The sequence below is a fragment of the Watersipora subatra genome, chromosome 8 (assembly GCF_963576615.1).
Source record: "Watersipora subatra chromosome 8, tzWatSuba1.1, whole genome shotgun sequence".
NCBI lineage: Eukaryota > Metazoa > Bryozoa > Gymnolaemata > Cheilostomatida > Watersiporidae > Watersipora > Watersipora subatra.
This window is the reverse complement of record NC_088715.1, coordinates 14661231-14687613: the sequence shown is the minus strand read 5'-3', so window position 1 is coordinate 14687613 and position 26383 is coordinate 14661231. Positions and strand designations below refer to the sequence as shown.

Below are 26383 nucleotides of genomic sequence, written 5' to 3'. Positions count from 1 at the left end.
GCCGAAAATAAAACGGCGTCGCACGGCGATATAGTATGAATCACAGCCTTTACCCGCCGATAATCACAGAGCAAGTGTTTTCCACAAAACATCGAAGCAAAAGCTATCTGTCCTAAAGCGGACAACTCCAACCGTGTTATTATTGGTTGCATGAGATCACGCAATTGCTGCGTCATCGTCGAAACGAACTGCCGAATCTTGCAGACCAGGTTCCTTATATGTTATCGGAATAATATCTAATACGTAGTTACACTCAAACATCTTTCGACGTTTACAACGCGTTAGCGAGTCAATTTCCCAGGAACATACCTCCTAGCAACATGGCTGACGATTCGTGTATGCCTATGATACCTAAAGCTGGTAGCATATATGTTCATACCGGTAACATATGTACTTGGGATCGACTAAAACGAAAAGTTAATCAAAAACCGAATTTTGAGGTATTGTGACATTGTTTGTTCATGTTGAGCGTCCTTTAGTAAGTTCATTTTAGCAATTCTGGAATGTGTTTGGCATGAAAACTCATGTTATGCAAAGGGGAAAAGTGTTACCGTTGCATGTTTCAGAAAATTTTTGCATTTTCAAAGCATTGTTCAAGTGAATTAGAGATATAATCATTCCATACTGCCATTTCTACCAAAGCCCATATATTAGGTCAGAAACTTGGAAACTCGTTGCGTTAAGGGGCTTCGTAATTGTAAGAAAAAAATGTGAAACCGTAAAAATGTTTGTAGTTGTTTTTCAAATAAATTTGTTTTAAAATCAGGACTCTGTACAGTAACATTGTCAACAAATGGTAGAGTTGGAGTGTAGCATTTAGAGCATCTGCGAATTTTGTTTTCACATTTTTGTTTTACGTTTTTGTGCTGCAACAAAGGTTTTTAATTGTTTCCGTGTTTAGATGCCTTTAAACTATTGACAAAACAGATGTTAGCCAAAAACATATTAGTGCTTGAAATCGATAGTTTGAACAGAATCAAACTGGTGAGATGCATGGATTTCAAGTTGTTTTTTTTTCTGCCAAGTATCAAATGCACAATGCATACAAATTTAGGTACAACATTTGTTACTTTTACACTGGTATAAAGCTCAGAACTATAATCGTTGTCTTTCAGTTCCAGGCTTATAAAGATTATGCTCCAGTGTGTTTTACAATTATGATTAATCGTAAAAGCTTAGTAGTAGCAATAAACTTGGATAAATGTATGGGCATGTAGCAACAAAGTGACCTTTTTCGTTTATGGTAATAAGTGGTCAAAATGGAATGAATCTCGTTGTTGTATTTCATTATTTAAAAACTGTGGCAATTTTGTATTGTGAAAGTTTGAGTTAGTTTTGTGTAATTTTTGCAAAGATGTATTCCAGACCGTATGTAGACTAGAAGACTTTCCAACTTCAACTCTCGCGGCAAAAATACAACTCCGACAAATCGGCCTAGTGTAAACGCACCTTAAGGCTTTTTTTAGTTTAGCTAAAAGTAAATAGACAGACATGCTATGTGTTGAATTCTCTTTATCTTTTATTTGTTGCAAGTATTTAAATTATATTTTAACCAAATTTTGTCTCCCTTCAATTTAAAACTATTGCAGTGTGATGGTTTCCCAACTTTGATTTGTTTCAACCACCAATTCGCTTTACCTTCTATGCCACAATCAACTTTCATGAATTAGATGAAAACTAGGTGCATTTGACATCTATCAAGATCACCGTACCATATCTCAGCACTGTCAGATTTAAAAAGCACATGGCTCACAAGTCTATAGTATAATGTGTAATACAGTGAGTGAATCTTCATTTTAAACGTGGAAAACTATTTCTGTTGTCAAAAAAAATAAGATCTGTACGGCCAACAAACTATTGGTAGAGCAAATTTACAATTATCTAAATGCTAATCGCCATTGATCTAAGCCTGAAGGTAGTCATGGAAGTTTAAGGCTGATTACTCAGTCTTTACTTTTAATGTATATACATGTACCGCTACGGTCAAGGACATTCTGCCGCAGGACTTTTTAGCGCAAGATCTTTTGGCATTTTGGCACTGCTCTTTTAACACCAAGAAGATTATGAATGTTTGTATGCTGTAAATAAATAATACGATAATAGCGAGAAAATGCAAAAAAATATTATTTTATTCATGAAATTTCACACATAATACCCTTTTCTTCGAAATACAAATAGCTTGCTCATAACCCGGATTTGTTGTTTTTGTTCACATCATCAAAATTGGGTTGGAGGACCTTGTGAACTACATCTATAAAATACCTATATGCCGCCGTTATGTTAAGATTTTTTTCATTTATTTAAAATTTCTTGAGCCTTAGGTCACTTACAAAAGATGGATAAATTCTGAATTTGTAACTTGCAGCAAAAAGTCTTGCACCAGAAAGTCTTGCACCAGAATGTCTGCTAAAAAAAAATCCACTTCATACTGATTAAAGCGTGTGCTTCAAAACTTTCATCAAGTGATCATATGCCCTTTGATTTAATAATGTATCAATGACATTTTAGGTTCCATCTCAACGGTCACTACAGGTTGGTTTCACTTTAAGGGAAAGATTTTGGATTCCTTAGGCATAAGAGTATTGTAAAAACTCTCCGTAACATTATACGAGCTTAGTAAACCTTTGGCTACCATTCACTTCTTAAACAGCAAACAGACTTTAAAGAAATGAGTTTATACTAGGTTGATTATGGCGATTTGCAAAGGAATAGAGGTGTTTTGAGTACCGTACTTTTTAGACTATTAACCGCACCCCTATATGACCCGCATCTGCTTTATTTAAAAAAACGATAATAAAACAATACATAGGCTGAACCTTTGTATAGGCTGCAGAACTCAGGTTGGTGCCTTTTAACATGGCAGCAACTTTGCTGGTTAAAACGGAACAGTGCTGTTAAGCACTGTTCCGGATTAACCGATGCATTTTAACCCAGTGCCTAATGGAACAGTACCATTAGGCATTGTTTCGTTTTTTTCTTTCACAGCTGGAGGCGCACTAACCTGAGATTCCGGTTAATGCGCCCTAGCAGTGATAGAAAAAAACACAGAATAACTGCGCCTTTTTATAAGCCGCATGGCTCAAATCATCAGAAAAAATTAGCGGCTAATAATCTGAAAAGTACGGTACTTGAAATTATATGTTAACTTAAAGTTATATATTAACTTGTTGAAAATTCAATTGAAATTGTATGTGTAACTTTTTCTTACTATATCTCTTAGCAGTTTTTATATGTTTAATATCAAATGTAACATTTACCGATTATATAAAAATGTCTTACAATTAAAGAAATACGTAGACATATTTATTGATATATAATACATACTATATGCCATATATTATATATATAATGTATATATAAAATAAATGAGATATACATGTAGAATGATATACATAATATATATGAAGCATTCAACTCTTGAGGTTCCCAATAAAAGGTTACTTGACTGAATTTAGCATTACAAGTAAAATGCTCTAATCTATTTGTTTTTATATAGTGAGATCACGAAAGGTTAAGATTGTAACCAAGTTTGGTTGACAATAGTTACACTGTGTACTATTAGCAGCATTCAACGATTATATTGTTAACAAAAATTTGCATTTTTAAGGCTACAACGCAAGAACTAATATTACTAATCTGTTTATGCCTTCATTGGAATCCAATATCACCAAGCGAACTTCACTTCTCCCTTTTTCGTTTTTTCATGCTTTGATAGATATGCATAGAAGTAGTATAAACACTTTTTTTCGTTGCCTATTCATAGCCTCATCTGTCATGGTCGAGCGAGAGCTATATAAATTTGCTCCAACTTGTTTTCTTATTTAGAAAATATATGGTATCATGTATTTGTCATTTTAGCTGCATAACTACTCAGTGTTTGTGATACTACTGTATTTTCCCTTTAAAGGTTGACTTGCCACAAGTCTCACATTGCAGTTATTTGGTATCAAAAGATTCACCATGTCTTACTCTGCTGTGTTTTAGGTGCAAAATATGTGGAAATGTGATTACAAGCTCAAAAAGCCGCCGTAGATTGGAATCTGTTTATTTCTCTGACGTAGTCATTACATTTGATTATTGTTTTGTCACATGATGTTCTGAAAGGCCAATAAAAAGCTCAATATAAAACTTATCGTAGCACTAGTTTATGACAAACACTTCGGGTTTTACCGCAGAGCCCTTACCAAATATAGACGCTCGCTACTTTACAGTTTTGTTTCGGCTTTGTCTAATCATCTAGTCATAATCTGATCATGTTACCAATACTTGGCGAACAATTTCTGCAGCATTTTTCGATTATCACAGGTGACCAACAGGCTTGTCATGTTTATCAGGGGATGATATGCAATCGTTCAAGCTAAGATTAAAAAATTAAACAGATTTTTATGGTAGGTTTTGAGATATCAGTGCTCAAAGTGACAGCATTACAATGACGATGAAATATGCGTAAGAGCAATAGACATGGTTTTATTGAATGCGTGAAGTATATTCGTGAAAATATTTTGACGAATGAGGTTGCTTGAAAGTGTAAACAGAAGCCATCTTGCAGGGTTTAAACCCGGTTTAAACCAGCCGAAAAAAACCGGGTTTTTCATTTTTTTGTGAAAAACAATATTTTAAGCTCCTAGTGGTTCATGTGCGGTAGAAATTCAATTATATGTAATTATCAGCTGTGGAAGTTTATTTAGGACACAGTAGTAAATTGATGGCAGAGCTCAAGTTGAAACTACATGAAATCCTAGCACAACAGTGAATTTCTTTTTCAGCTGCTTTTTTTGAGTGATATAATGATCTCTTTTATTATGAAATATAAAAACCATGTGAAATATACTAATCCAATCATCGTCTCTAATAATGAATGAATACTTTTTCAAGTCTGTCCAGTGAGAAAGGATTACTTATAATTAGAAATTAAAACAATAAAATCCTTTTGGACAATAGCTTCAAGTTTGCAAACTAATATTTCATTTATTGGGCACAAGCCAAAGTAGTTGGATTGTTAGAATTCAGTTTATCAAGCTTTTTTGTGTTTTGAAAAGTTAAAGTTGTGCCTCAAATTTCCAACATGCCTCGCAAACAGGATCTCGTTTGGCAGTTTTTTACTTTAATTGCAAAAGGCAAAGGTTTTAAGACAAAATGTAATAGGTGTGCTGTCGTAACGCGAGGTCACGCAGATGGGCTTAAAGCTCACGTAGCAAAATGCCCAGCTGAAAACACCAATTTAGACAGTGATGCTAGTATTCAGGTGATAGAAGTTGAGTCATCTGCCACTGCTCTCAACACTAGCAATGCATCTGCATTATGCTCTGTTCTACACTACCACACGACTAATCATTTGGATTCAAATTCGTACTTATACATAGAGCTGTATGTAAAATATTCACTTTTTGTGATAAGATTTCTGCTCTGTATTTCATCAATCATGTTTGATTAAAGACTCCTTCCGAAATTTCCGTATTTTTTCTCTCTTTTTCTCATAACAACTCCCACAGTACCATCTTTAACTGATCATTCTACATATGTATGTTCAATACTCAATCAGGCAGCTATAGTAAGTGATGTTAATTAGACTTTAAATTGCAAAACCTTGGTAAAATTATAAAAACCAGTTTAAACCATAAAAACCGGTTTAAACCATAAAAACCGGTTTAAACTAAAAAAAACCTGGTTTTTTCATAAAAACTGTGGTTTTTTCCAACCCTGCCATCTTGTACAACTACGTCCCATTTGAGCTGTTTTGGAAAGATAATCCAAACTACTGCGGTTTTGTGTGGCTGCGATTAACTGTTCGTTTTTGAGCTTTTAAGAGCTTGTAATCACATTTCTACATATTTGGCACTTACAGCACAACAGAGTAAGACATGGTGAATCTTTAGATACCAAATAACTGTAATATGAATTTTGTTGCAAGTCAACCTTTAAAGGGAAAATACAGTAAAATAACAAACACTGAGTAGCTATGCAGCTAAAATGACAAATACATGATACTGTATATTTTCTCAATAAGAAAACATTTTGGAGCAAGTAAAGCATTATTTTGTTATCAATCTTTCCTATTTGGTTGTGTTCTTATAGTCTTATCCCTCTTCTATGGTGTTTGTAGATCTAATATAGTAATTCATCACAGTTGTATGTCGCTTCAGACCCTTTGTTTCAGAGAGCTTCACCTTTGTCCTAGTTTACACGTATTTTTTTAGCATAAGGTCCATGACATTGTGGTAATTGATCTAGTAATACATAGTTTCAGCATTAAGTGTCTATGATTGCATTCTTAATATAAAGATAATAACATTCATTGCGTTGTGGAGTATTTTGTTTTTATTTTATAAAGCATTACATTAGATCTTGAAGGTGGCGGAGGTATTTGTTGGTTTCTGGGGATGTAGGCATCCGCAGGCCATGGACCAGAATTTATCTTCTTATTGCATGTTTTTATTCTGTGATAGCTGGTCACTATAACTTAGAACAAAATATACATATCTCTCATGAAGATGTGCAAAATTTCATGGTGTAATTCTTGTTCTTATTAAATTCATATTGTTCATCGTACCCTGGTATATAATTTTAGTGCCCAGCATATGAGATGTGTAAACTAGTCCGGAAGGTAGTTCCCCGAAAACTGTCATCATCCATCATTTCAAAGGCACTGATATATTTATCTAGCATTTTGTTAATTTTGTCGGCTCTTTCATGAAGTTTATTAATGACCAAGTGCCAAACATGAGGCTCTCAGAGTCAGCGCAGAGGTTATATTTGTAAGGTTTCAGCAAGGTGTAATGTGAAGAGTATTTAGAATAAGGTTTTAATAGAAGTAGCACTACGAACCCGCATCTCTAAAATCTGGCAAGCGTTTTAGCAACGAACTAACTTTGACTTGTGTTGAAGCCAAAAAATGCCTGATTCAGTTTCGTTTAATCCAAACCGTGCCTGTGTAATAATGTTCACAGAGCGACAGCAATGTAACGCTTTCAATTCTGTGTTACTTGCGGTTGAATAATGTGGGCTATTTGGAGTGGAGAGAAATTTTTTAATTGGTTTTCTCACTTATCTATAAAATTAATTCTATCGCGCAAAAAATGAAGATGGTAATTTTTTTGCGAGATATTTAGACCAGTCGTAACGTTGATAGTCCTTTGCTCGGCGCCCAGGAGGCCTTAAATAAACCCATTTCACTACTAATAGTGCGAAAATAGCAAAGCTGTTTATTTGAATTATTAGTGCTTACATGTTATAAAATATCAGCTTTTTGTTATTACAATGGCTATATTCAGGCTTTCAACTGTTTCACTCTCAAATGATTGCAACCTAAATATTATTCGAACTTTTAATAGGATTGTATAAATACAGTGTACTGATAAACCGGTACAAATGAGGAGTTATTCTTTTAACAATGGTAAATATAATTTAAAATTGAACTTAAACATCTGTGACCAAAATTTTAAAGTGCCTAATTTTGTGTTCATAATCTTTTTTTATTATTTATTTCTGTCTATATAAGTAAAAATTGTATATGGACGTATGCATAGATACATGTTTATGTATACACATAGATATGCAATATATATCTAAAATATATATATTTCAAAATACGATATATGATTTGTATAAAATTTTCCCACATTCCAGTTTGTGATAATCTCTTGAAAGCCAGAAAAGAGTTTAGCTCCCAAAAATCTGGCGTTCTAAAAATAGAAGTCTTACCTAAGTATTTTATACTCCTATGATGTCGTAGGACGGGTGTTAGTAATTCTATATTTTGGCGTGACATTATATTATTAATTTCACAGTAATGGCCTAACATATCAGAATCTTATATAGCTCAACGCCTGCTAATCAAGATGGATTATGTAGCTCTCCACAACCCAATCAGGATAGCTGTAGCTTTACATTAGCCAATCAGGATAGCTTATGTTAAAGTGTACAGCTGTACCCATGATATTCTACATGCACTTTTTTACTACCCTCTGTGAGCATTTTAGCCTGACATCCTATAGTTGGCAGCATCGTGCATAAGTAAACATTATGAATCGTCTGTTTGCAGGTCTACGAATGCTTGGGTGATTGTATGCAAAAGGCTATCGCTAATTTTACCAAGAGCTCTCTACAGGTTGGTGGCTTCTAGAGGTTTTATTTACCCAGAGTCTTCATGCTAGCATGACTATAAGTGTTCGGTTAGCCTCAGGTCCTTTAGACGTGTTCATGTTCTTGTGGAATTACTTCTTTTTACTAATGTTGAAAAAAGGTTACTTGCAATTTTTTTCTGGTATAAAACTATATCTATTTCAAACAACAAAGTGGTTATTTCACCGTGTAAGGTCATAGCTCTGTGCCAATAAGTTAAAAGACCAATCTATTTTGCATGCTTTACGTGTGACTGTTGATCTTTTTTATCCGTGACCAATTAGTTTGAAGTCTTGCAAATTCCGCCTTGATTTACTATAACCTGTTGTAGAAAACTCGTGCGCAAAATATATTTACTCATTCTAATAATGAAAGTGAAAAAGCTCACAAATGATTGGTTCCAATGAGTGAGTCGGTCAGTTTTATTGGTCAGCGCTATATTGTCTGCTTTTCCCTGTGATTATGCTTGTTTGCCAATGTTATAGCATTTAGAAAGCCAAGCATTGCTACATAGTGAAAGAGTGTCTGCGTATCTTTGCTATCTATTTATATCAATAAAATATCTAGTATTTTCATGGCTGGACATGCTACATAACAGGCTGACAGTCACGTGCGTCGATCATAATATTTGGTATAATAATCCCTGTTTGCACAACCTTTTTCATAGGTGATTGTGTGGTGCAGTGGATAGTGTGTTGCTCTGCTAAGCTGAGTAGCTGGGTTTGATTCTTATGTTGGGCAATCTTTTTTTCTAAGGTTCTTAGTGTGGATTTAAACGGTCAGACACCGCTATTATTATAGCAAAGATTTTCATGTTTTCTTTTTCTGTTAAATTTAGTGTTAAAATTAATTGTGTATGCAGTTTAACCTTGGTTTTGGAACATGTTGTATTCAAACAAAAACTTTGAAATTTTCTGCTTTGCACGCTGAACAAAAGTTGAGAACTCAAACACCCCTAAAATAAGTCGATAAATCTTGACAACACGACTTCGTTACCAACTGATACTCTCTCTTTTTTTCTTATAATATTTCATATTCAATGGTTGTATTTAATTTTATGTTTTGCAAGTTACAAAATATTAACTGTATATTCTGTTTTTGGATAGTGTAGTATTTTATTTTTCTTGTTTATTAGAATGAAAAAACAAGCTATTTCCTCACAGTTTTACTTTTCGCAAAGGGTTTCAAGAAACGAGGCTCGGTTACGAGCTGCCAAATATGTGGTAATAGATTTCCCTTTCTAACCTTCTCCATTAATAGATTTTTCACATGAATTTTGGTGTTTTTTATATACCACCTGTTCTAGTAGTATACAGTTGATGTGGAATAATGGTCATGTTGGTACAAATGCTTTACAAAGTTGTTTTAAACTTGAAAACAGACTAAAATTATTTACATTATTTCTAATAGAAAACTTTTTTGGAATCGAACGATTCGTTTTTTGAACAGCCTTCAAGAACAGAATAGTTAAACGGAAAGCCATACATTGTTTGGTTAGAAAATAAATAATATACCTATATATAGTATTATAGCATGAATTTAATTGCACTTGCTTCAGGGAACATTAATTTTAAGATGACAAGGTTTTATGCACTTTTTCCTAATGACTTTAATATTAGAGTTAGGTTTGTAGTCTTGGTGTTACACGCACCAGCTTCGCTCTTGGGCAAATAATCAACCATATTTCCAAAGCTCAAGGGCATTTAGAGCATCATTTTCACACTGCAAAGTTTTGCATCGCAGATTTTGCTGAGGTTTGTTTATCGATAGCCTTTTTGGATTTTAATTACATTGTGTTGAACAGTATTCGTTAGTTAAATGCAGTTGTTGTCATGTTAAGTGAGTTTGTAGCTTGTTGGAAGCAGCCTGATAAGGTGTCGGGTTTAATAGGTCAATAGTCAGGGTTTGTTTGACCTTGTATATGTTTACAGTACGAGCACGCACTAAACTGCTGCGGAGGAGGAGACGCTATACAACCATGTGAGCCTCAGGACCTCCGAGCTGATCTGAAGTTAACCGCAAAGGTGTTCCTGTCTACCCCAACTGGAGAGGCACTGCAAGATGCTATTACCCACAGTTAGTCAGTCTATCTATTGAATTGCTGCCTGAAAAAACATGCATCAGTCGAACAAACTTAATAAAATTTAATATAATCTACGATTTACTTCTAAAAGTGTGTTTACATCGGCACGATTTGTTGGAGTTGTGTTTCCATTGAGATAGTTGGAAAGCACAGGAGTGTCAATGTATCAGTAAACGCCTCACCTCGAAATCTTTGTAAATCTCTTAATGTTTCTGACTACTATTTCCAACCATTCACTTTATAATAAACATTCAATGTAAGCTAATAATAACATATTCATTATAATTTTTTTTATTCTTAGGCTGTCGATAGAGTAATTACTGTCTGAACACATAGTGTTGAAAATGGCTGGCAGAAGATAACTCCAAGTTTATGCATACACCTTGGACTGCGTGAATGTTTATCATGTAGTCCATTCAATAACAGATTTTTTATATTTCTACATGTGCACTTTTTCATTTTGCAGCGTATTTCTAGGCAGCCAAACGGTATCCCATAATGCATTACTATGAGGGTTTAGGTTCAGGACTATTTCAGATGCATTTAAGTGACAGTTTTGATAAAGAGAGTATTTGTTTATAAGTTGATGAGCAAGGTGTGTAGCAAGGTTAACCCTGGCAGGGAGATTGTTTATAGTATCTTAGGAGGGAGGGTCAATCAGCGGGCTTTCTTTGCTGAGGATGCCAGCTCCTCTTAAACAGACCTGCTTCACTTACTTTTCGAGTGTATTAGTTTAGTCTGGCTTTTATATACACCTACATGTAAGTCAGCTCACGTAATGTCTGATGACTTACACAATGCCTGTTGACATATCAAAAGCAGGTTTTACAAAAAGTACTATAAGCAAAATGATTCATCCCTTCTGATAAATCATTTCTGTGACGACATAAAACCGATCGGAGAATAGCCAGCAAATGAAAGCAACATCAATTTTTTTCATTTTGGCAAATAATGGGTTGTCACAGCCTTCAAATGCTAAAGATTTTTTGCTTCACTTTTCAATATGTTTTATAAAAGCAAACATATTCATTGTCAACAAGGCAAGCTTATACTATTCGATGCGCATCTTCTATCACTCAAATCATGAAAAATGTACAAAAGGTTTTTAACTATTGCGAGTCATGTTTGATTAGAATTAGGGATGAGACAGCAGTATTGAATAACAGTTTTGTTCAAATTCAAACATTCGTGCCATATGGTTGCATGCCGACATCGTGGACCAATTGATTTAAGCTGACTAGAACCTTTAGTGAAACATTGCATAATTCTATTTGCTTGTTTTGCTAATATATCCTCAATTGATTTTGCCATTTTCCTGGAAGGGTTTAAATTGGATTGAAAAATCTTTGTCAGAAACCTAGGTACAGTCAAACCTTTACATACTACAGTAAAACCTCTACTTACTGCTGTAAAACCTTTACATACTACAGTGGAACCTCTGTATACTTCAGTCAAACCTTCATATACAAACAATTACAACAATTAAAAACACATTTTTCACTGTAATATCCCGTTTAGGTGGTGTTTGCATATTATAGTAATGGATTAATTTATTTTGAATTACTTTAAATAGTGCCTTGAGATGCAAGTGAATTGATTTACGAGCTGTCCCAGAATGCATTAACCCTTTTGCGGGCAGAGCGACGTTTTTGTCACTTTGCGATACGGCTGCTAATGGGCAGTGCGACATTTTTGTCGTTTCGGTAACGTATTTTATTATTGCAGTTTCTGGTTAGGTAAATGCCGTTTTTTGTTTACTGTTTTACCAATAGCAAGCTACAATATAGTAGTTTCGGTTAGCCTCAAAAATTGACTTCAAGGTTGAAAAAAACGATCGTTTTTAGCAGTGATGAATAAATAAACTTTCGAAAAAATTAGAAAATTGTTCTAAATAATTTATCGACTTTTATTTTTCTTGCTTCGGTTTTAGCTTTTATTTACCGAATTTTTCAAGAGTTTGACTTTAGTTTACCGTCATGGCGACTTCTAAAAGAACCTCCCGAGATTATTCTAATAAAGCAAGTACTAGTACCGAAATTACTAAGAGATTCAGAGCTGACAGTGACTTTTTAGATTTAGTGGCAAGAGATGACAGTGAATCAGGTTTGGATTGTGATTGGAATGACTTTACATCTGTGGAAGTGACAGTGATAAAAAGGCTGGTAGCAGTAATGATGAGGATGTGAGTAGGAGTGATACCAGTGCCTGGAAGAATATAACCAACATAAACAGAGATAAATCTCCGACAATTCAGCAGTTTATAGCAGTGACAGGCCCAGTATTTACTCCAATAGATGCTCAACCAGTAGAGTATTTTGAAAAGTTTTCTGAGCCTGTCAATCCAAGAAGTACATCTTTGTGGGAGCTCTTTGTTACACGAATAAGTACATGGTGCAAAGACTGTGATGTGGGCCTTTTTAAAGGAAAATGCTTTCGAAAATATCATTCGTAAATTGACAATTATTATGAAAAGCATATGTTCTATGTTATACATTTTTATTTGTTTATAATATATATATATGCCTATGGACATATACATGTATACATATGCACCTTTAAACATAGATATATGCACATAATAACATACAGAAAAGTGTATGAACCTTTTAAAAAAAATTGATTTTTTGGAAAATTAATTCGCCCATGGGAGTCTGATTTAGTTTTGAAAATTCACCCGCGAAAAGGTTAAGCTGTATGGCAAGGTCTGACTGTAATGTTAATAAGTATCTGACGTAATATTGCAGCATAATATACAAGAGTTATAATGAAGTATTAACCAGATTGAATAGAGTCACAGGTCAGTTTTTTATTTTTCTTAGTATTTTGTCATGCTTTTTCAATTATATTAATAAGGAATAAACAGGCAACTCTAACTGCACCTGTCAGTAACAGTTACTGTCCTCAATAGAGCGTTTCAAATGTGTATAAAACTGTAACACAAAACACCTGCGGCATCTTTGCAAAATATTCTTCACAAATTCTAAAAAATAATTTAATTTGGAACGCAAAATTAGAAAATTAAATCAATGATAATATGCTAAAACCAGCGTTTGTGGATAAAAATGCTTGAAAGTTTGCCTAGTTTTGTAGTACAGCTACTCATGCTGGAATCATGGATGTAGGCAAGAATAAAGATCTACTGTAGCCCTTTGGTTTATAAGATGTTGGTCTCAAAATATGTTATAGTCTTGAAAAACACCAACTAACAAGTTCAGGAGAGTCACTTCCAATGTGTTGCGTTAAAATCTGTATTCCAAAAAATGATATTTTTGGCCGGTACTGCAGCTCGTCCTTCCCAACCATGTGTTTGGTCTGGCTTTGGAAGGTCAGGAACTAAAAACTAACCGGATGTCTTGGTCAGATATTTGTGTTTTCATATTTTGCTCAGATGCCATGTGGGTCTATCCATAATCACCATTGTTACAATTAGAGCAGAAATTTAATTATAAAAGATTGGTATTGCATTCAAGATGATTTTAAATCAGATATTCTCATAGAGCTCAACAAGCTTTTTCGAATGATGTATAATATGTCACACTAAAGTTAATTTTTACTGAGAAATTTTGTAGTTAGTGTGTCACTCGCGTTACACCAGAGAAATATGCATTTTGAAGAGCTAGTTGCTTATCCTTAAAACTCTCTGATTTGTTGGCAAGCACAACTATAAAAACTTATTTGTCTTATTTTAAAAAAGCTTGCTGACATATGCACTAAAAATTATCTAGATATTAGATGGTAGTGGTGAACTACATGCTTGTAAACATGTCACCGCTGTTACATCCAATTGTCACCATCGTTACGCTTCTTATATCCTGTAAACTTCTAAGTAATTAAGTTCACTGCAATGAGATCAATAATGGTATTAAAGCTAATGATTACAATATATATAGACAAGCCTTAACTTGAAATGTTTTTTATTGGTTTCAAAGTATAAAATATAATAATATAATAGTTATAACACATGACAAACATGATTAAGCTTAAATAACGTAAGATGAAAAAATGAATATTGATCATGTAATTGTGAGAATGTACTAACAAAATGCTTTAGAGCATGCTGCATGCTCTAAATCTTCTGTAAAATAGTACTGATCTCTTTTAGAGAGAGTAGGACTAGACAGTGACTTGGCTATGTGATGAAATTCTACCCATGCTATATTTTTTGTATTAACAACAAAAGTGTTTTTTGGCTTCACTCTTTAAAAAAAACTGCACTTTCGCTTTGAGGGCATCTACACTGTTTACCATTCCTACATAATGCCTAGAAGTTTTTTTTTCAGGCAGCAGTGTTAGCACAAAATCACCTTCTTTCATTGTGCTTGTTAGTTGTTTGATGGGTTCGGAGTTGCACTCACTTTCTGGGTCACTGATTGCATGGTCATCAGGATCTATGTAAAAGTTAAAACTTTCCAATGGCATACTTTTACTTTTCTATTTCTTTGTTATATTTTATCTTTCCTCATCTCTATTGCCATCTTCTGACAATGATAGCCCAACTGTCATTGCTAGTTTATGGACGGTCTGGCGACATTTGCTTGGGCTGTTTAGAAGTGCTCGATCAATCTTTTTACAGCTTTATCTTCAGATTGTGGGTTGCCAAATTGGGAAGTGGTGGCTACAAAAAACGAATATAAACTTTAATAACTTTTTTACAAAATACTTGACACATTAACTTGAAACATCCATAATGTACGCATATGTAGTAAAGCATTAAGTTTTTTGAAGAAAATAAATGAATGTACATACCTAGTAATTTTACTTTCAAAAGTTTTTTCCCGATTTCTGTATTGCTTGACTCTAATTCTTGCTTTTTCTCGAGTTCCCTCCAATTGATCTTCTGTAAGTTCAGCTCTTTATTTTGTTCTACTCTTTTGATTTTGACTAGGGCAGTCAAATATTGTGTCTATTGTTTTGAATATTGACGTATTTTTTACGATATTCACGCATCTGCTCTGCAGATGTTGTCTTACCCATGTTGAAAGCAGAAATGACCAGCAGACTGTCCACCTAACAATATTCTGTTTCAAGCACTTGTTACAAGTTACTCCCATGAGTAGATTTGATTAAATTTTGAACCATTCTCAGTATCCGAGTTTCAAGTCTTAATCATACATTTGTAACGTAGGAACCGTTTGCTAACTTGCTAGAAGAAGCTTATGAAATTCCCACAATGGCTTAAATTTACAATATAAAGAGTAACTCATACATGAGAACATCAACAACACCACAAATTACTGTTAAATGTGAAATTCACTGAAATTAATCCTATAGTTAGATGAGTTGAGGGGTGTAACAATGGTGACAGTGTAACAGCGGTGACGCAAATTTGGGAAATATGTGCAATTTTGAGCAAAACTGAAATTAGTTAAAGGTACCGCGTATAAAGTTAGCGTTGAAAACAAATTACTACTAATTTGAACTAATAATACAAGTGTAGTAGAAACTTATTGATGTTTCCTGTCACCATTGTTACTCAAAACATGCCAACTTATAAAAGAGCCCCACACCAATAGATCAGTGCACACAATGCCAATTTATGCATTAACGGGCAGCAAAGCCATTGTGAAATCCATTACAATTAGATATTTGTGTTCAGAGTAATATGTATACCATGTACAAGCATCTCTATCTTGCCATTATGGCCATAAAGTATTTTGTGCAAATACACTAACTTCAGCAAACTATTAAAACACGATAGAGGAGCACTACCCCCACAATTATTTTCCATCTTAGGGTTTAGTATGTATACTTCATATGTGAAGCATTATTTTAATGAAATTACTGTTTTGAAATTTTGCCAAAAAATCCATTTATTTATGGATAGACCCATGTGACCTTTTTGCTGTCTTGGCAATTGTTCATACAAATTTATAAGTTGCCTCCTCTTGTTTCAGTTAAGTCTGATTTGGCTGTGACTTACATAGACAACCTCCTCATCTCCTTTCCATCTCAGACTGATGAGCTCTCCATACAGCAAGTCTGGGCAGAGGTTGAGGTGTGCATAGGCGATGGGGTGGTCATTCAGGGCGGTGTCTCCGATATGGATCGCAGTGAATTAGAGGCACTCTACGACTGGGCACAGGTACGTTGTAAGAAATCACATGCTTAATCATACGAGCTTAATGTTTTTGGGACGGAGCTCGTATGCCAATTTGCTCCTATCTTAAAGTACTGTTTCCTATATACAATAATTAAATACAAATTAATCCTTTCCCAAACTATGGAAAACCACCTAAAGTGGGATGTTACAGTGAAAAAAATGTTTGTAATTGTAATCCACTACCTATTCCTACAAAGTAGCAAATACCTTTTTAGTGGTTATGATCTACAATAAAATGTAACATTACTCGGTGTAGTATTGTATGGAGTCCTTACTTTTGAGACAGGCGTAGTGGCTAACAGCTGTGAGAGACTTAACAGCAAGGCTTAACCATTGTTAATGTAATTTTACTAAACGCATATTTGAAGCTAAGTTTTAGTATGTATTTTACTAAACTTCAATTTTGTCATGGGCTAAAATTTTATCACATCTGTTTTGTAATTCGTTTCCGCCAAAACGTATAAAGAATAACGCTGAACTGAGATAGCGAGCATCACATATCACTCCCAGGCGTTGTGGCAGGGATTTCAGCTAATGACATATCAACATTTTCATCGTAGCTCAGGGCTGATACTCTCCCCCAAAAGGCCCGTTAGGTTCGGCCTAAAATCTTGTTTTAGGGGGGTTTCAGACCATCGGGCAATGTCAGTGAATTTGCTACTTTAGGGGGGGGTTTCCACAGCTAAGCCAGTAAAAGAGCTCATTAAGGTTTTATTCAGCCAAAGTAATACCAAGAAATTGCACCGAAATTCCACAGTTTTCATTTTAATGCAGATTGCATTAAAATCTGTATGCTTGCTGACGAGAAAGTAAGGAAAAAGAGTCAGTCGACACTGCATCATTTTAGCAACCCTTTAGCAATATACTTAGAACAAATGATATGAAATTTCTTTCATTGATATTCATTATGTTTTCCTTTGTAAATGAAAATGATGATCTGATGGTTGATGTTTGGAACTAGTTTTATTAACCCTTTTGCAGGCATAGCGACATTTTTGTCGTTTTGCGATACTGACGCTAGTGAACATAGTGACTATTATGTCGCCACACGAACAGTTTTATAAATTAATTTATGGTTAGCTAATTGCCTTTTTATGTTTAATTTTTTACCAATAGTGAAATACAATATATTGGTCTCTGTTAACAACAAAAAATGAGCCGTTTTGAGAAGAGAAAACAATCATTTTTGCAATACTAAACAAACAAAAAATTCGATATAAAAACGTATTTAAATAAAATTGGAAATTTTGTTTGTAGCTTGTTTCTGCTTTAATAAAGCACGAATCATATTGGATGTTTAGCGGGGCGTGGAACCTTGGCGCCCCCTAGGGAACTCCCAGTGTTTAGGGGGTGTATTTCAAATTGACCAACCAGGTGATTGGGGGTACAATATCCAAATTCAAATTGACCAACCAGGTGATTGGGGGTACAATATCCAAATTCAAATTGACCAACCAGGTGATTGGGGGTACCATATCCAAATTCAAATTGACCAACCAAGTGAATGGGGGTACAATATCCAAATTCAAATTGACCAACCAGGTGATTGGAGGTACAATTCTGAGCCTATCCAGGTGAGTGTTTCTTTCAGAGTATCAACCCCGGGCGTCGTAGTCAGTACACTGACTGCCAAATTTTAGGTTTGAGAGAAATTTGTTGATATTGTATGCAAAAACAAATTCACCCTAGAATGGCGAGGATGAAAAAGCATCATGTCTCATAGGGTAAGGCAAAAGGTTTTGTAACAGCAGCATCGGGATCGTGTGTGGACTGTATAATTAATAAGCGTGTGCAATCGCGAAAAGGGTATACAGTATATAGTAAGAGCGGTGGAAATGGTAAGAAGGACTTAGCCTTGCAGTTAGTTGTGAGTGTCTACAAACATGCAGGTGCAGTGTTCGAGTGATCAAGTTCAGTATGAAGCACATTTGTCATTCTTAGATTTTAGTTGCTATAGCTGGACAGATGATGACAGCCAAACTTTGAGATTAATATAGATTAGACGATTTTTGACTAAAACTTTCTTGTGGTAGCTAAAATGTTGTTTCACGCTTGTCAAGCTGTGACTGATAGTTTTGGCAAGATGGCGCAGTGGGGGTTGCAAAATTTCTGAGACGATAACTCCGTGCATGCCGGATGTCAATTCATTCATTTTATTTAGTGTTGCTAGTTCTGGTATGAATATTATGTGATATTTTCTTATAGACATAAGTTGCAGCGTTCTGGTCTGTTGGTGAAGAGTTGGGTTTATGCTTCTATTTTTAAGTTATCTCAAAATTTTTGTTGAGGTCTTTTAAATTCCATGTGTTTGCTAAGTTCTGTCTAATTTAATTTACTTTTCTGATTGAACAAAGCTTTGTGGTTATTGCATCTGGCTTTGAATTCTTTTTGCCTATAGTGCAATATATGATTCTGTTTTGATGTCAGTTGTGTTTGTTACATCAGCTTGGTAGATTATGTTTTTGGTGATGCACTTGTGGTCTAGTGGACATTTGTCTTTTTGTCTGCGACTGCATGTTCTGTTTGTCTCATTCTGTTTTTCTTGGGCAAGTTTATTATTCTGTGTGTTTATTATGCTCTTCACATTTGGCTACATGAGCAGCTGGTTTTAAGTGTTCATTCGTTGAAGGTTCTGTGCAATGGGTGTTCTTTGTGAAAGCATCTGGTGACCATTTGGATGTTGGTTGCGACACTTGATATGACACTATATAGCAGGTTGTATCACATTGTTTTGCATAGTTTACTGTGTTCTTTGTTTGTCATGGCTGCTTCTGTTGTGTATCGGAGTTCATGGTTATAGCCGCTTTGTTTTAGTGCATCTAAGAGACCACAATTAAAACTCGTAATTGAAGCAAATGAACAAACCGTTAACTTTCTAGATGCAACACTGCATTTCTGCTAGTTTTTCTATTCTCTTTTCTAATAAAATATCTAAGAGAGGAAAGTAAAAATCATCTACTTTCAACATAGTTACATGTAACTTGCAGGGTTTAAAGTTTTATTTTTTAATTTAATTTCTTCAAAATGACATACATATTGCATGTATATATAATGTATGTATATTGTATATATGTATATATACATGTATATATATATATTTCTCATCGTTGTATATGTCCAGCTATAGCTGTTAACATCTTGGAATAAAGAGTTCGTATGCGGAAGATTTGATCTTGGAACATCTCATTCGTCAGTCCAACGCCCTACCAATTTAGCCATAGCCTTAGACTTATGTTACTTTAGAAATATGTTACTTTAGAAATATGTTACCTTACACATATGTTACCTTACACACATGTTATCTTAGACACATGTTATTTTAGACATATGTTACTTTAGACATATGTTACCATAAACGTATGTTACCCTAGGCATATGTTACCTTACCCACATGTTACCTTACCCACATGTTACTTTAGACACATGTTACTTTACACATATGTTACCTTACACATATTTTATGTTTGTGTTTTCATACTCAGTTATACGTATATTAATAACTTGTATACTTTTGTCACACATCTTATTCTCATCTTTGTCTTTAGTACTTCTACTGTCACTCGTATTATATTCTTTGTGTTACCCTTATGCTGTTTTATCGTCATTTTATGGCTTATTCATCTACGTGTTACTATCACATTATATTTTTGTAACTTCCATGTTATACTTGTGTTATTCCCGTGTTATACTTGTGTTATTCCCGTGTTATACTTGTGTTACTCCCGTGTTATACTTGTGTTATTCCCGTGTTATACTTGTGTTACTCCCATGTTATACTTGTGTTAGTTCCATGTTATACTTGTGTTACTTCCATGTTATACTTGTGTTACTCCCGTGTTATACTTGTGTTACTCCCGTGTTATACTTGTGCTACTCCCGTGTTATACTTGTGCTACTCCCGTGTTATGCTTGTGCTACTCCCATGATATACTTGTGTTACTCCCGTGTTATACTTGTTTTACTCCCATGTTATACTTGTGTTACTTCCATGTTATGCTTGTGTTACTCCCATGTTATACCTGTGTTACTCCCGTGTTATACTTGTGTGACCCCCGTGTTATGTTTGTGTTACTCCCATGGTATAATTGTGTTGCTTTTTGTTATACACAGGTGAAACCATCCACAAACCAGGTGAACCTAACATCCTGTTGTGTGATGCCTCCTGAGTTGGTCGAGTTCGCAAAGGAACACGATATTCAGCTACTCACCCATAATGACCCACAAGGTTTGTCGCTTTTCTTCTCACAATTTATTCAACTCAAGAAACTTCTGGCTGTTTCTCGGCTGACCAGAGCTCTTGTCTGATGTAGCAGACACTTACTGAGTATATAGATTGGTATGCTCTAGTCGTATCTAAGAGTTATCTCTCCATTTCTGCAGAGATATTGACTAAGGAGAATCTTTCTCAACTTCTTTCTGAAAACCTAACAGCAAGGGATGCAGAGGGGTGGAACCTTCAGTATGTCGTGAGGTGGGTCTATCAATTTATCTGTATTAATTATATGGTTATAGCGTAGTTCTATGAATATTGTATAGTTCTATGAATATTGTATAGTTCTATGAATATTGTATAGTTCTACGAATATTGTATAGTTCTACGAATATTGTATAGTTCTACGAATATTGTATAGTTCTACGAATATTGTATAGTTATATGAATTTTGTCTAGTTTTATGCATAAAACTGCAGAAAGTAACTCATAGTTTTATTGAATTTGAAGGTGTCTGTGATACGGTGGACACTCCCATAATTTAAATAATCTGTTTCAAGAAGGGTTTTATATTATACAAAACATAAAATACATGTAAATAGTGTAATCTGTTTAAGATCTTTTCAAACTCGCCCATTGCTCCCTTCAAAGTGAAAAAACTAACCTCAACTTTTTATTTTAATGACTACAGGAACTGGGGTAATATTGGTTTGTATCGACAACTTTTCCGTTTTGTCTTATCGCTTGCACTTGGTTTAGTGTCTATGATTACAGTAATTTTACATTTTGTTAAGGGGGCACAACCCTCAATGTCTATTTCAATTAAGGGGGGCACACCGATTTTCGTAAATTTTCTCACTCCTTTCTCTACAGCAAGGTATACGCTGCGGAAAAAAACTGTTATATTCTCAAAAAGTATATATACATGTATAATAAATAAGTAGGTTGTGTTTGCGTTCAAGTGTGGGGAGAGAGAAAAAGATACTTTCAAGACTAAAGGACTATCGTTATTCAAATCAAATTTAAAAACTTGCGCCATTAGATGGTTTACATTATATGGAATATCGTAACGTATTATGAAGCAAAAACACCGCATAAATTCTTTACTTTAAGAGAATTTACATAAAAGGGACGTTTTCATTATAGGAGTGTCTACTGTAACTGTAATCACTTGAGTCTTTGGACAGGGTGTTGCTTGTACCTCGCCCTCTGATCTCCTAGCTGCTGTAATAATTTACAGTAAAAACGCGGTTGTCTGTGTTACCCAAGGACAGGGTTTGAAACATCGGGGTTCTTTTTTAAATCAAAAAATCAGTTTTTTTTATTTGAGTCAGAACTTTTTTATTTAAATCGAGATTGTTTAAAAACATCAATTACCAGCTTTTTTCCATAACCGATAATATAATATTATTTTATTCTGTTGAAGTGTGCCACGTAAAAACATTAGCAACGTAACAAAACAACTTTGCATCACTTCAATTTATTAAAAGTTGTTTTTATTTTAATTTTGACCAAGTTGTGCAGTTCATATTCACAGTAGACCCTCTATAAATCTCTTTGGGGTGTTCTGAAGAAAATAAATCAAACCTGATTTTTTAGGATGATTTAAATAATTTGATTTTAATCGGCCAACTCTGCCCAAAGAATGTTGCGGTTTCTCCGAAAGCATCGCTGTCAATAAAGTATATTCCCATACCTTACTGATCATTCCCTCTACTTTGTCCAGGTATACTAATTTAGTGAAGCTTCGTGGAGTGATCCGGTCTAAAGGGTATCTTATGAGAGCACTCCGTGATGTCAGAGGTAAACGGTCATTCTGATTGGTCGGTACAGTTTTCTGTACACCCGCTGCTCAAACACACATCCGTAGTATTAGTTTATATAGATATTATTGTAAGATGCTTAACATCACAGAGATGTATTTGCTTGTCGACCAATTTATTTTTTTAATTTTCATTCGCCAAGAAAAAAACATTCGTAAATTATTTTAATGCATATTTATATCATGTATTTTATTTTATCAGCTTGATGAGTTCTCATCAGAGATTATTAGAGCGTAATTGACTGCTATTTTAGTGTTGAACCCTTCTAAGGAAATAAAGATTTAATGATAGCTATGTAAAGGGTAACAGTTGTCTATTGTTACATCTGGTCTGTTGATGGTAAGAATCGAAAGAGGCAGACTCTGTGGTAAGCCAGACTCTGTCGGCTCTTTTCATGCTGTTTTTATAAATTTAGGTGTATATCAACTTGTTACTTCATGATTGGAAGAATAGCGGCAAATTTCTCCCTTGCAGTCGGTGATCTCGACAATGACTGTGATATGTGTTTTCTTCTGCTTCAAGTTAAATGTCTAGTGTGTTGTTATTACATTTATCAAGTCCCTGTATTTTATTTCAATTTGTAAACTTCAGTTTATTCTAGGCCGCTAGTTTGGTAGTTTGCAAAAATAAAAACAAAATACGTTTGAGTTTAAACAAAGCGCCGCCTACAATGCATCGGAAACACACCTCTGATAAAATTCAATTTCCAGAACAATGGGAGAATAACTCCAACTTAGATGTAATTTCCACCAAACTTTACATTTTAGGTTAGGCTTTATCACTGACTTTCATGCAGCTTTGTGTTATGCCTTCTTCCAAACAAGAGAAAAGTAAATAGTATATGTATGGATCGCACTGAACTAGAGGCAGGTAGGTCGTAAGAAATCGCAGGATCAATCACCAACATAAACAGATTTCATCTCGGATTAATTGTGCTGATCATTGCTTGATCTATGTGAATGCTGAGAGGAGTTGTCTGCTTACGGCTGCAATGTTCATCAGTAAAATCGCTAAGATAAGCTGGTGTCATTATTTTAAATTGGCCAAAACCCTGTCCTCATATAAAACCAGCTGAGTTTGGGAAGGAATACAGGCTGAGTAGTCTTTGTTTCATATTAGTATGTTATCAACATGTCAGCACCTTCAGGTGCTTTAAATGTTGAGGGATACTTTGGAGCCTGGGTCAGAGGTAATTTGGGAAGTTGCTTTCCCACCTAATCTGATGTCTGAGTAAACTCGGCGGAGCAGTTTCACTTTGTTCCTTTGCACTTTCGATTTAAGTAAGATTACGAAATTGTAATTACTCTGCGCGTGATACGTTCTTAGTGTAATTCCGAACTTTTAAATAAATTAAACTTAGTTGTCTCGGGAGGATTTTTCTAACTGACTGAAAAATGAAAACTGGCTGCTAACAGAACATTCATTTCTAATGACACCGGTTGAAATTTATTGGTGATGAAGGATCAAAATTAGACAAACCCAGAAAGCTTCTCCTCAGCAACAAAATCAGCAACAAAAATTTTACACTAAAACCATGTGTTGTTCTATTCATACTTGTCAAGTAGTTGGGAAAAAACGAGAGATTGACGGTAAATGTAGTAGTTGAATCTGAAGCCTTCATTTCTGTGTAAAGTTCTTTTTTCTTTATTGGTACCTACATAGGAGGCCTTTTCACGATTTTATTCATTGTAGGTACTCTACTCTCAATATGAGGTCATGGTCGTTGGCCAATGATATGTCGCAGCTCCATGTATAATCTTTGTTTATTGATGAAAAACTGTAGAGCAAATCGTTAGACGTTATTGTTGCTAAATCTAAATAGCTCAGGTGTTATGGCAAACATACGGTTTAATAGCGATCTGTTTCATTGTTGCTAACTTTGTGTGATGATGAAGGCTCACAACTAGTAAACAAAGGAATAACGACAGGTAAAAAAATTAAACTACTACTTTTATTGAAAAAGCTGGAGGAAAATGGGAGATTTTGTGCAAAAGAGAGACTGACTTAAAAAAACTGTAGGGTTCCAGCCAAACCGGGAGACTTGGCAAGTATGGTTCTATTCATAACAAATATACACACTCTATCAGACTCAGTGTACTGTAATCATTATGTTTCACCCTTTATGTATAAAACATGACATTTTTAGAAGTGAAAACAAATAATCAACTCTATTTGATTTCTGTTTTCGTTTTCTTTGAGTTTTGCAAGCTTGAACTTCAATATGATATTCAGTTCAAAAGGAGTTGTGTTATCTTATGTGGTTTCACAGTTGATGGAAAGTTGTTAATATGGTCTATTGTCAGTGGACCCGCTTCTATATACCAGGCTTGACTTCAAGGTGTTAAACGATTGCTTTTAGATTTTATCACACATAAAACTGAAAGAGGTAGTGATATGAGAAAGTGAGCAAAGTTGGCCAGCAGCCTGGAGTCATTCAAATTATCCGATAAAAAGTTGTAGTACAAAAAATCTGTTTTGTCTCTACGAGGTGTGATATTGAAGTTGTCTACTCACTGTTATAGACAACTCCTTGTTTCAAAAACATGATCATCTTGATGATCTCACTTATGCTGATGACAAACATGATGATCTCACTTATAAAATTTGATTTTTTTGAGACTTCTATTTCTAGTTTATGCAATTAATAAATCCTTACTTTATGTTTTACTAGTTCAATAGGTTTGCAATTCTCAACAAAATTAGAGGGCATCAGCAGCATCCATTAAATGTTTTAATAATATAATGGGAAACCCAGTTAGCAAAGTAATGGAAAACCCAAGTTTTCAATGTAATGGTAATTTTACAGATTTTTAAAGCTGCTTCTGTTAATAACATCAACAATAATATTCAATTGTTTTGCGTACTATTCATTGCGTACTACGTCCAACTAGTAGGTAGCTGGTCAGTATTCAATCACTGAATCAGGCAATAGATAATTGATCTGTTTAGGATTGATTATGGAATTATTAGCCGTTAAAAGCCTCTCTGATTGATGAATGCTAGCTAGTTTTGGGCCTAAACTTAGAGCCATCTAGCAAACACTATTGTATTACTGCGCTGGAACATGATTCTGTGGGCTTGTCAACAGTTACTTCTGAGGTTTTTTGATTACGTACATTTACTACTGATCGGAAGAAGTTTGTGACCTAAACAGTAAATGAACTTATAAGAAACGTGTGACATAAAACAATTTACCCATGTAAAACAATGATCAACGATAAATTAAACTACATATAAAACACAAGACATGAATTAAATACATGATAGTTAAGAGAACATAAAAACTTACAAATAGTGAGGGAAGCGGAATCCTTAAGGCATAAAAGTATTAATACAGATATAAATTCAGCTAAACTTGTTCAGCCGACACCTTGGTCAAAACTAACTTGGGTGTTGTACAAGATACACCAAAGCCTCAGCTTTATCTCTATTTGTATGACTAATCTAAAGGCTACAGATAGCTATATTTGTGCACACATTTAATTAAAAGATTTAAATATCTCCTGCGCATTAATACATGTAGCTATAAAATTGGACAATGGACAAGACAAAATTAAAAAGTATGACACATTCTAATACAATTAGGACGGAGTGATGAGTCACCAGCAATTAGAAAAACAATCTCTTTTGTTTTATAAATTTTCATATTGAGGATTTATCAGGTTATAGGAAGGAGATTTAACTCTTCCTATAACCTGATAATTGGTCATAGGAATCATAGGTAGTCATAGGACGACCACAAGTTCGGTAGTCGGCGACTTAGCCGGCTTTCCCATTTTTGCTCCAGAGTGGCTAAGGAGGGCCAGCAAACATGCAAGACTCAAACAAAAGCTGAAAAAAGGCTGAGGAGCTTTTCTGTGAGCCAACGGCCAGCTAGCTAGAATTGGTGTCTCAATAAAAATGCACCCAACGAAATACAATGGCAAACCACTATTGAAACCTGCCAAGAATAGTCATGGTTATAGGAAGTTGAGAAAGCCTTGATCACCTATGTCCTCACAGGACATGGTACTTAGAGGGAGCATCATTTCAGGATGATAGTGCAT

The 26383-nt window shown here is 34.7% G+C and overlaps 1 protein-coding gene across 1 annotated transcript; it reads left to right on the top strand.

The window, feature by feature from the left end:
- The first annotated feature begins 306 nt into the window (after nucleotides 1-306).
- Nucleotides 307-22631, top strand: LOC137401757 (glutamate--cysteine ligase regulatory subunit-like). The gene is made up of 7 exons (XM_068088234.1): nucleotides 307-440; nucleotides 8042-8107; nucleotides 10053-10197; nucleotides 16099-16286; nucleotides 20415-20529; nucleotides 20685-20775; nucleotides 22241-22631. Exons 1-7 carry the CDS (start codon nucleotides 321-323, stop codon nucleotides 22332-22334), a joined length of 819 nt encoding a protein of 272 aa, XP_067944335.1. The 5' UTR covers nucleotides 307-320; the 3' UTR covers nucleotides 22335-22631.
- Nucleotides 22632-26383: the final 3752 nt, after the last annotated feature.